The 12,816-nt window shown below is 41.7% G+C and overlaps 1 protein-coding gene across 3 annotated transcripts in view; it reads left to right on the forward strand.

Moving 5' to 3' along the window:
* Positions 1–829: 829 nt before the first annotated feature.
* Positions 830–12,816, forward strand: part of camsap2b (calmodulin regulated spectrin-associated protein family, member 2b) — a 36,160-nt gene continuing 24,173 nt past the window's right edge. For all 3 annotated transcript variants that reach the window (XM_069510802.1, XM_069510803.1, XM_020113097.2), the window contains exons 1-2: positions 830–1,102; positions 5,839–6,098. In XM_069510802.1, coding sequence (XP_069366903.1) covers positions 964–1,102; positions 5,839–6,098 — 399 coding nt within the window. In that variant the 5' untranslated portion in view covers positions 830–963. The remainder of the gene's footprint in view (positions 1,103–5,838; positions 6,099–12,816) is intronic.

Below are 12,816 nucleotides of genomic sequence, written 5' to 3' on the forward strand. Positions count from 1 at the left end.
CTAAACCAATTTTAGGCTGGTTTCATACCTAATGAAATGCTGAAACTTGTAAAATAAATATCTACCAGAAACAGCTATGTATGTTGATCCTAAATAACCAAGTAACTGAATCCATCAATTTAAAATCTCACAAAAAAATGAAATCTAAAACTCAATATAACCAGTTTTTCCCCATTGCTTTGTAAGGGCATACATTTTATTTATAAATGTGGGATTAATTTAACAATATTGATCATATTTGTGTGTGATGGAGATGTATTTTTAACGGACAGTGGTATAGTACAAATCGGCTCGATGTTCCTTTGAATCAAAGCAAAGTAAAAAGATTCAAACTATAGATGTGTGCTCCATCCAGTCAACTCCACATTTTATTTATATCCACTGTGGTTAACTCCTATCAGAATGAATAGACGAGGTGGGTGTTTTACGCATGCGCAGTGCGCCCCATCCTCCGGTCAGTGCGGCAGGAAAAGCGCAGAGAAGACAACGCGTAGAAGAGAAGGAGAGAGAGGGAGGGAGGGAGAGAAACAGTTAGAAAAGAGAAGGAGGAACAACATGGACACAAGCAGGATCTTTATGTTGTGCGTGTGAAGCGGTGCTGCGGTGTGGTGGGATTGAAACCCTCCTCTGGCGCACAGCCGCTCCGTTATGTCGAGGAGAATAAACCCAGGGAATGGAGGCAATCTTCAGGAAGGCTGCTTCTGATCAGCTGCGTCGTGCTGTCAGTGATCCGGGATCGAACTACAACACTAGGGCAGAAAACCCGAGGATGGTGGAGCTCATGTAACACGGGAGTCGTCGCGCTCTCCATCGAGCCACGCTCAAAGTTTTTTTTTTTCTTCTCAGGGCGAGAGGAAAAAATTTTTTTCGTGCATTGGAATTCCTGTGGACGGGATGTCATCCTCTGGCTGACTGCTGCTCCTCCAGCTGCTGCTGCGGAGGGATCCCCACACCGAGGAGAAGATGGGAGATGCGGCAGACGACAGAGGGATGAGACGGACCTTCATCGTCCCCGCCATCAAGAGCTTCGACTACTACGACTTCACCAGGGCCAAGGTCTCCTGCAGCCTGACGTGGCTGGTGGCCAAGGCTTTCGGCTCGGGTAGGTGGCGCCTTCTCGGTCTCTCACTGTTTGTCCTCTGGTGGATCAGATGAGTGGAAAACAGGGTTAAGATAATGATCAGACACGGTGATGCTGTGTTGGGACCAGTGGGAACATTTTGTAAACAACAGTCTGCAACCTGACTCCAATTAAAGTACTTATAATTACTTAAATATTCCTCCCTCATTATAGCTAGCAGTTAATCTGTCTGGTCCTTGAAACAGCAGCAGTTGATTGAAAAATCAACAGACTCAGAAATGTTAAGACATAATAATAATAAACTGAATATAGAACATTTCAAAAAAAGTTACAAGATGATTTAGAAGTTAAAAATGAAAAATACGAGGCCAACAACAGGAAACAGTTAAAAGGCAAACATTACAAATAAATTAAAAGCAAATTGAAGATCCCACAGCAATATAGCACAGATTATGAAACAAGTTAAATAGGCGGTAAGATCATAACCAGGAGACAGCAAAACTATAAAAATGTGTTATTCATAGAGATTTAAAAGTGGAGAAGGATTTTGCCAGAGGGATCTCCTCTGGAAAAGGCCCAGTCACCTCTGGTCCTCAACCAGGACTGTGGACCAAAGGTGATAAACGTCTTCTTTATACATCAACGTAATGTAAAATATATGTTTTGTTTTATTGGGTGTACATCTGTTTACTGCAGGGATAGAGTCCCTACATGGAGGTCACAGGTCAAACCCCACCACATCACCGCTTGTATCACAGGATTAGTGGTTGAACCTGTTGCTTGCCTAATGCTTATTATTCCCCTGCTGCAGAAGTCAGGCCACAGACCTGTTATGTAACACACATCTTCTCTGTCAGTCTTCGCTGTTTGATGACGAATCAACACACTAGGCTGTAACTTCAGTGATGCAACAGATAACTAATAGAAGTCTTGGAAGCACTTTCTCAGTTAAGCGGATACTATTTTGGTAATTTACCGAAAATTGAGTGACAAAAACAAACATTCATAGTAAGTTGGATTCTGAAACCTCAGCACCAATGTCAACAATCTTGTATTGCGATACACAACGTTGGAACTGCGATATTCCTAAACACACAGCCTATAACAAAACGAATTATTCACATTTATTAATAATTAATGTGTTGTATTATTGATTATACAATTCATACTATAACACATTTGAATCAAGGAATTATATTCCCATTCTACTAATTAGGATGAGTTGTATATTTTTTACATTACACTTGACTGAATGGACCTGTGAGTGATTATCAGCCTGCGGTAAAAGTGACACAGCTTAACAGCTTAAGATGGATAACAACTCTTAGATTGCAGACCCCCACCAGGCACATTCTAATCAGCAGCTCAAATCCATTTTGTGTATTTTCCGGTTAGACAAGACAGAGAAAAGCTGAAATTATTTCTAGTTGAGAATTCGGACACCAGTGAACATTATAGCTACAAATTAATAACAGGATTAATAAATTATCAACATAGATGCTTTTAAATGTTCTGTTTGTCAATGAATTGATTAATCAACCATGTTTTAATTCTACTCTCCAGTAAACCTCTGTATAAAGTACATATGGCTTATACAGCACAAGCTATCGACTGCTCTAGTTTTCTTTTCTTGACAGTTATAATAATGTCTTCTCTTTATACTTTATACTTCATATATGTATCCCAGTCCTGTCTCCTGTCCACTGTGGTCTGGAAGCAGCCTGGGGCCTGCCTCATAAAGACTGAGTAATTCCAGCCTGCTCCGAGCCCAGTGGTTTACTCTAGCTCCTAATGAATGCTTAAACAACTGCTCCTGCATGTACTGCACTTTGAGTCAATGAGCGGCGGTCACTGACAGACGAACTTAAGAGCCAGATCAAATGAGAGACCTCTGAATCACAGCCATTGATACAACACTGTGAGTCAATTAAAGCTGCACTCGATCTCTTTTCTCCAAACTCAGAGAGCATGAAATGGTGGAGCGACATGCAAGATGCAATACAGTAACATGTGAGAGAGACAGGACCTGTTGGCTGTTAGCACAACCACTGACACAGTTTCAACTCCCTGCAGCACCGCCGAGATCTGTGGCACAATTCATAGCCAGTCCTCTGAGCTTAGTTTGGCCTAATTCTGACGGCCAGCCGATGGTTTGAATCTGGTGCCGCTCAGATGTAACAATTTTCTCATCAGCTGAAAAGGCAAATTATTTATAGCAAAAAAGAATGAAAACACCTCCAAAATATAAACTTGTTAGATGTTGACTGTACGCAAGGTAAAAAGAGCGGGAGAGTGCATGTGTACTTGTGTTTGTGAGTGGGTGTATCATGAATGTCAGAGCACAGCTTCACTGTCTCTGTCCTGAGGTGGTACCATGTTCACATGAACTGAAAACACAGAGGCTGCCAAGGGCCAACAAAGTCACTTTAGATTTTTACAGACGGTCTTAATAGTATAATAGTTGTATTTGTGTTTTTAAGGGTTTAATACGACCTCTCAAGAATCATTGCCATATATATATTAGCCAATCTATCAGTACCAGAATTGTTTTACTCCCTATTATTGGTATCAAACCCTCCAAAAATCCATTAGTCAGGCTTTACTAACTGGCAGTTATTGGTCAGTTCACCTCAGCGGAGTTCAGCCGAAATTTGTGATTTTTTTAATTAGATTATTAATCAAATTTCAAATTGATCCTAATTGATGATCCAAATTGCAAATGGTTAAATTTGCATTTCAAATGACTGATGGGCTTTCTTTACCATTTATCCTATGAGGGGGGGAGCTGGAGCTAAACCCAGCACACATCGGGTGAGAGTCTGGGTAAAGGTCACCATTGTGTGATATGAGATACATTTATTGAAACTCTCTTATTAGTTCTGGACTTGTCAGTAAAAAGTACCAGACATAAAAAGCGCTGTATCATGTTGTCAATACTTAAACCACCTCAATGATTCTGGCTGGACTGTGCCGTTCAGTTCCCAGCACAGACGTGACCAGTGCCAATGCTGAACATTTCATTCATGCTCATTGGTCAGATGCATTTAGAAGGCTGGAAATGCAATAATTCAGCTAATCAATATCCCCAACAGTAGTCAAGTGTGAGGAAGGAGAGCCAAGGGAGAACTCTCTCCAGCCAAGATGGAATTAATGAATCCTGCTTTGCATCTCAAGCTGTAGAAGAGGGAACGTAAATGGTGCAGTGGCTAAAATGAAAACAGTTTCTCTCTCTGAAGTCAAGAGTCTTTCAATGCTTTGATCGACAAACAGCTCTGCAGTGATTGGTATGGTGGTTTTCTCTGTTTTATATGCAACAGTGTGTTGGTAGGAATCTTCACTCCAGTCATGGTGATGCAAAGAAAGATAGTTTCTAACATGTGGATTTTGTTGTAATACCAGAGCTGGGGTATGATTGTAAAGTTCAATTCCTCACTTCTTGGACTGTTTATAAAGATGGACGACATGACAGCTCCCAAAACTTAAGCCAAATCGTCTCTTGTCAACCTAGACCACAAACTGAATTTGTTTTTCTAGTAAAGAGCAGTAAAGCAGCAGAGATAAGCACTGCTGACTGTTCGGTTGTGTATGCTGAGCTGTGATCCCGGGGGTCTCCAGGGGAGCAGTCTTCTACGTGCCTGGACTTCCTGTGGCAGCTACTTCCTGTCTGTTTCCTCTTTGATGGCCAACACAAAGGAGAAGGTTTTCGCTTGACGAGGCAGTTTTTCATGAACTCAGAAAAGCCCTGAATAGTCTTTAAAAAAATAAGTTTTTCAATATGATTTCTCTATGGAGAGACTGTGGACCGTAACATACGTTTCTAACTGCTGAGAATTGAATGGATGTTTATGTCTGAACTGGGCTTGAAATATTAGATTTCATTAGGTCATTCATTTTGTTGAGCTGTTTTGCTTTTTACAGTTGTGATATTTTAAGGAGAGGTGGAGAACAAAAACAAGCTGTAGCTTTAAGATAGATTCCTCTGGTGTGCTTAGTTTCTCTCAGTGTGATTCAGAGGTGTATAGAGAGGAAATGACCCAACACACCAGGAATACACACACACACACACACACACACACAAAAGGATCGGTGACTAATTTTGTGTCACATGTGGTTAATAATAACATGATGAAAGAAAGAAAGACATAAAGAAAGCAGAGTGGTTAGGTCCTGCTGGTAGTGTAGCTGTGTGTGTGTGTGTGTGTGTGTGTGTGTGTGTGTGTGTGTGTGTGTGTGTGTGTGTGTGTGTGTGTGTGTGTGTGTTCTGTTTAGTTATTTTTTTAAATCAGATTTACTGAGGTAACAGGATTAGAGGGTGCTTCATGTTTTGTGACAGACACACACACACACACACACTCTGTGGCTTTGTGAACTCCTGTTTGGATCTACATTGATAAAAAAGCATCAACAAATATACATGTGACGTTTGTGTGCTTATTTTTGTAACAGTGAAAACTCCCTTTCTGCCTAAAAAGCCACAGCTCACCACAAACTAAACAGATGTCTTATAGTAGCTCCTGCAATTTCCCTCATGTTTCCTATACTATTATTTCATGGTGTGTGTGTGTGAGAATGTTCATGTGCAACAAGCTTTGAACACTGATGGCGAGGCTCCGAGCTACAATGTGGGACAAAAGACAATTAAAATACAGAAAGAATACCAGCTTGCCTTTTTTTTTAGCAGCAATGGAGCTAGAGAACAGGAGGACGAAACTAAATGAATCTCCTCTCTCCTGTTGTGTGTCTCACTCTTTTCTCAGATGCCATACCAGAGGACCTGGCTGAGCCTTTCTACAGGGACCAGTACAACCAGGAGCACCTGAAGCCGCCGGTGGCCTGCCTGCTCCAGTCCGCAGAGCTGTACTGCCGGGCGGGGAGCCTGATCCTCCGAAGCGATGCCGTCAAACCTTTACTGGGACACAACGCTGTCATCCAGGCCCTGGCTCAGAAGGGCCTATACGTCACTGACCAGGACCGACTGGTCACAGAGAGGGACCTGACCAACACGCCTATAAACATGGTGAGTGGAGACGACACAGTACGTGACTGTATTCAGTGAAGATGTAGCAATTCTTCCTTAAAATGTCGAAAAAAGACTAGACCTATGTTTTCTGAATATATTTTGTTGACTCGTGCACTTCCATTATCCAAAATGTTTCCAACAATGTTCAAACCCTGAGAAATCCCCAATATTATTCAGGATTGTGGCCGTTTCATTTTAGTCGCCTTTTAATTGCATCTTATCTGCTTTACCGGTGGCTTTACCCACATGACGAAGGAAAAACACACTGGAAGCCACTATCACGATCATCGATTGGCATTTGCTGTGTAACGTAAATACAACTTTAATATATGACCTCATCTTTGAACGTTCAATGGTGGTGAAGACAACAACTCCCAACAACTTGCACTGCATCTAAATGTGCACATACGTATATAGTAACCATGGAGATATAATGTGTGAAATGGGCTGAACTGATTTGGATCTGTTCATTTGCAGCATGTATAAGATCACGTTTATAAAACAGGGCTACAGCTAAGGATTATTCTTATCGATGCCTTTTGATTAGATTACAGCCTAAGATTGATTGATTTAACCAACAAACCACCATAAACCCAAATTGATACAATTTAAAATGATATTAAACAGAGAAAAGCAGCATATTCAGTTTATTCACACATCTAAGAAGTTGATGTTAGTAGGGTTGTCAGACAATTAATCATCTAGCACAAATACATCAGTGGATGTTACTCTGTGATTCATTCAACACATAAAGTGTGCTTCATGATGATGTGGGATTTTTGTCCATGCGTACTGTACAGCTCCATATGTCCCACTGTTAGATCGCCCTCCAAGACCTGTCCTCTTGAGGGAAAAACAACCTCTAATGACGGGTTTCCTATAGCAACCCATTAGTTACTGTTCTGTCTCTGTGTCATTACACAGCACAGGCCAGGGCTTACATGCCTCTCCTCTCACCACCAAGAAATATTCTAGTTATCAATACTGGATCTAGAACGAGATGAAAGAACATAATAAAGCTGCATCAATATTGATTGAAATCCTTAATCTTAATCCTTTCAGAATTGATTAGTCATTTAGTGTATGAGAATAAAAGTATTGCTATCAGTTGTGTGTAACCCTAACCCTTCAAATTGCTTTTTTAATCTGACTACCTATCCAAAGCCCAAAGATAATCAAACAAGGACAAGCAGCAAATCTTCATATTTGAGAGGCTGGAAGAAATGTGGATAATTTATGACTTAAACCATTATCACAAATATTGATTATTGATTAATTGGTTAATTGGCTCACTATAGCATCATATTTTCACCTTTAACTGGACATGTCAACAGTTTAAAAAGCATTAATGCATGAATTTATTAATCTATGAAAGGAGGAGGGATTTGTAGCAGATGCACTGGTAAGCACACACATGGCTGGAGCCTGGCACTTCTGCTGACGCCAAAAGGTGTCTGCATTGCAGTGCACACGTGCCCCCTCCCTCTCCTGCTCTCACTCTGTCTCTCTGTCTTTCCTCAACACTCCATTTCTTCTCTCCATCCCTTCTCCACCTTGTTTCCTCCTCTGATTTTTCGTCTCTTCCCCTATCACTTTTAACCTTTCCAGACTCTGCCTCATCCAAACTCTGTCTTTGTGGATTAACCAGAACATTGTTATCACCTTATTATTTAACCAAAGCTGAGGCACAGTTCATCAAACCCACTGGTGCCAACACATCCTCTCTGAAGTCATAGCTGAATTCTTGTCCGCCCTCTGCTTGTTCTCTACAGCTCCAGGTGATCATTCAAAGACGGCAGCCAAGGACATTTTAATGTTTACTGCAGGTCGTGCTCGCTACATCGTTCATTGAATGAGGATGTCATGGACGTGGGAGTAATGGGCAGGAGGGATGGTGCAGCGCTTAGGGACCCTTTGTGGTCTCACCTGTGAAAGTGTCTGTATGTGTATACCAGGTTACTTAGAGGAAGGTCTTAGCAACAAATTGTTCCTTAATGCGACTGACCTTCATTTGTGTCACACACAATCTGTCCATTAGAGTTACTGGGTGACGCTATAAATGCATTAGATTGGTTCTGCAAAGCAGAGGATTGTGTGTGTGTGTTTGTGGACTCAGCAGGATAAGTTCAGTCACGCTGTAGGCCAGGCTTTTCATTATGGGTCATAGTACTGTATATCTGCAGAGCAAATGATGACCTCATGGTTTTCCAAATAGTGTGCTATAGAAGAATAACTCATGTCAGGAAGGAGGGCGAATGGATATAGGGAGAGAAAAGGGGGAAGATTGAGTTCAGGGCTTGCTTTTCTATAGCAAAGTAGAGCAATAGAAGAAAGGAAAGGGTGAGTGTGGAAGTCTGCAAGAGGAGAAATGGAAAAAAAAAGGGGGGGGTACAGTGTAGTGGGAGAGGGAGGGTAAGTTACTGCCTTTTTGGCGGGCATGCGGGATGACATGTGTCTGCCAGAGAACGAGTGGAAAAGACCCACTGTTAATGTGGCCATCTGGAAAGAGGAGAGGAGAGGAGGAGGAGGAGAGGAGAGAGGAGAGGAGAGGAGAGGAGAGGACGTGATATGCACCACTGCAGCACTGTGGAGGGGTGGGGTCTCGCAGTGAGTCAAAGCACGTCTGTTGCACAAATGAGAACCCCCTCCTGCCACACCCCTTTTTTAACCCATTCTTTAAACACTCACATGCGAACACAGACTTTTAGGGAGATGTCAGGCCTCCATCACTGGTGCAAGCAACATTTGTGTGTGTGTGTGTGTGTGTGTGTGTGTGTGCTTGTGTGCGCCTCTTCCTCCATGATTTTTTCTATCTTCTCGTTCATGCTCTTTGCACACGCTAAGAGAGAGAGAACTTTAATTTCTGATTTAATTCTGTCTGCAGAGGGGCGTGAACCTTCATCATCTTCTAGGTTAAGAGAATTCATTGTTTCACTCACAAACATCTCAAACGTGTGAAGTTGCGCGATAAATCCACTTGTGCTGCTCAGATGTAGGTCAGTTTATAAGTGTGTGTGAACCTGTGATGGAAGGACACTTGTAATGTGTGTGTGGAGAAAGACGCTACTTTGATTTATCTGTTTGCTCAGCTGTGTTGTACTTCCCTATAGATGCCTGCTTTGATCAAGGGCACACACACACACACGCGCACACACACACGCGCACACACACACACACACACACACACACACACACACACACACACACACACACACACTCCCTCTCTCTCACAGCAATAGTCCTGAGAACAAATACTGATGCTCCTGTATTGTGCCCGAGTGTACTGCCGCTCTTAACTACTCTTTATGACCAGTGTCTGCCATTTTCACAGCCTTATAAGGCGTGTCTGTCCCCCTGAAGGCTTTGGAGTTGCATGCACACACACACACACACACACACACACACTCACTCACACACAGACACACACACACACACACACACACACACACACACACACTCGAGGTCTTTCTGAAGGGATAATAGACGGCACATGGCTTTTAAATCCGCACTGTAGTGTCAACATTAGTGCTTTTTTCCAGTGGATTTTAGAACAGTCTGTAGACATGTAAGCAGACATGTCCACATCTTGTCTTTCGTCTTCTTTGTCTCTTGGCCGCACACCCATATGCACAACACAGTGTGCATTCACATACGTGTACACGCACACATACGTATGTTAGCGTTTAATGAAATGTCACAGGGAAAATGGTGCAATAACGAAACAGTGACACAGACAAACCTACTCAGACTGTAGCATGAGAACAATATTTGTCTTCCCTTCACTGGGGGCCTGTGTCTGTCTGTTCAGACTGAAAACAGCACTGCAGTCAAACAACACTAGGGGCTGTCTTGGTTGGGGCCTGTAGCTTCAGGCTTTAGTGAGATAATGAATAGTACAGTCTGGTTCAGTTTTAGAGCTACATCCATGAGTTTAAAGCCTCATCAGTCCTCACAACACTGCTCTCAGCTGTTTATAAAACTCAGAGACATGATTTTACAGATCTGGAGAGTTGAGCAACTATTTAGCTTCTGTCGTCATGATCCTCTTGAAGACTCATCTCTTCTCATCTCTAACCACATTTAACAACCTAACATGTCTAACTTTCACTTACGGTGCACTTCTAAGTTGATCTTATTTGTCTTATTGAACATATTCATCTCTTACTTATGTACTTACTTTAATTGATCCTGTTATACTGAAGTTTTCTCACTGAAACGTGATGGTTACACAACTGTTCCGCGAACTGAATTGAATTGAATTGAATTATAGCTGTCACTCAGTTTTGCACAAATTAGTAAATTTGTGTACTTTATCTGTCATGGCAGAAATTGTGGGGCAAGCCGCCATTCATGTTACAAAGTACAATATAAGACTGGCCACCACAGCACCTTACCAGGTGGCATTGAGTTGCTTTTGCCCAAAGAATTCTTGTTCAATGTTTTTGCTTAATGACTGAGCATCTTTTTTGCCAGAGCCGTCTGCACTCACACCCCTCAGGTCGTTTGATTTCCCTCAGTCTAACAGAGACAAAGCTGGTCTGAACATGCCCATCAGGAAAATGAGATTTCCCTTTGTTGAATAAGGAATATTATGCTCATAGTCAGGTTAATAATTGTATCACTTGTAAAGGTTTACATGCTCTAATTCTCAGAAAACTTGTTTCATACTGTCCATTGCTGCAGCTCTTTGGTTTCAGCTCCTGTTTCTTAAACTCTCCTGATGAAGCCCAGTCTGCTCTGATTGGCCAGGTGGCCCACATGACATCACAATGTTGTGGAAGTATCAACCACATTACTGAAGAAGTTTTTTTGCAGCAGTGCTCTCTGTGGGGGAGAGGAGCTCCCTTAAATTTGCAGACCTTTTATATACACAAAAAAACTATATAATACACCAGAGGAAAGAAAAACTGAAAAGGCATCATATGTCTCCTTCAGGTATTGACTTAGCTAAGCTTTGCATAAAGAATGGATGTGGAAGTTGTTATCCAGGAACTTTAATATTTATGACACGGCCCTGAAGAACATCTGGAAATCATACACTTTAGTCCAATGAAGGTCAAACTGCTATGCTTCACTGTTAACGATGTGGAGTTTTTTCATGCTGAAATGCAGACTAACTTACAACCTCCATTAAAGTCATGTGTCCCCAACACGCACGCTCAGCCACACACACACACACACACACACACACACACACACACACACACACACACACACACTTACAGACTCCTCCATAAGCTTCTTAAAAAAATTAAAAAGATTTAGGAGTTTTATGCAAATTAGTTCAGAAAAGCTTTCATCACAGAAAAAGCTAAGTGGGTTTTTATGAAAATTGTGGAGTATTTTTCTGCATTTCCAGCTCCAGTAGCATCTCTATTTCTCTCTCTCTCTCTCGCAGAATGCACGCTATGTCAGATATCTAGCAATATCCTGAAGATGCAGGACTTCAGGCTGTTTCCTCAAAAGTTCAATATCAGACTCACATGTCCGGCGCCAAACCAAACAATCCTGTTTACTCATGAAATTCACTGCAGTGTATGTGAACCGGCATATATCAATAAACAGAAAGATTGTCTCCCTGTACACAGCTATCATTTGATAATTCAGTGATGATGACTGAGCTGCAGAAAATCAACAGTTCTACCTAAATCTACCTGACACGACTCAAATGCAGATCATATTCTTAGATGAGGTCATTCAGTAAAAATTACAAACAAAGTTTGTAACATATTATATCTTTAAGTTGTAGCAAAAAAAGCTAAATATTCTGTCTTGAGCTTGACTTTTTGTTTTGGTTTCTGTTGGTCGGACAGAAAAATACATTTGATGACATCACCTTGAACTAAACCATCGATCAGTTTATTGAATATAAGTGACTGACCATATATTTATGACCTGCAGCCCTCCCAGATCATGAGGATGAGTATGAGTCTAAAAAAGGATCATCATGTTTCATTCCTGTCACATAAATCCCAACTTTGTTTGGTGTAAATCAGATTCAAGTTAATAACATCATGCGTCACTGGAGTTTCTGTCTGATTCTCTGTGCACGTCGTCTGTTTGGACTGGCACGAGGTGTAGTGCTGACGCTGAGCTCCAGTAGCAATCGTGAGTCGTAACGCAGGATCATTGGCGTTGGTTTTGTGAGGAAAACACTCGGTCACACTGGCCGTTACATGAGGCCATCTGGCTATGAATAGAGGCTTGTGCCTGACAGTACACACTCACTTATACAGACTCACAAACTGCTTGTTTGTGCCTGTTGGTTTGAGTCTCCTGTGTCATGGAACACCTGACTTTAGATGTTTGCACAGTTTGGTTGGAAAAGGACACAGATGCTTAGGTAAGCAGATGTAAGAGCACACACACACACACACACACACACACAGAGCGTACATGTTTTTGAGTAGTCGTGTTGTCTGACAGGAAAGGGAAGGGGAGGTCTGTTGGTCTGACCAGCCTGGAATGGGATTAGAAAGGCCAGGAGAATGTCAAGCTTTGTGTAGGTGACGATGTTAAGTAAAAGTGTAGGTAATTGTCCACGATGAAGGTAGTTCTATTGATGTTTTAGAGTATGAAGTACTTTAAAAAGTCATTGGAAAGGACATAAGAGACATTATAATCAGAAACATTGATTCTTTAAAGATAAACTTGATAGGACTCCCTGCTGTGCACAGGAACACAAGTTTTATGATGGATTTACAGCCAGAACAGT

Source organism: Paralichthys olivaceus, chromosome 16 (assembly GCF_024713975.1).
Source record: "Paralichthys olivaceus isolate ysfri-2021 chromosome 16, ASM2471397v2, whole genome shotgun sequence".
Lineage (NCBI taxonomy): Eukaryota > Metazoa > Chordata > Actinopteri > Pleuronectiformes > Paralichthyidae > Paralichthys > Paralichthys olivaceus.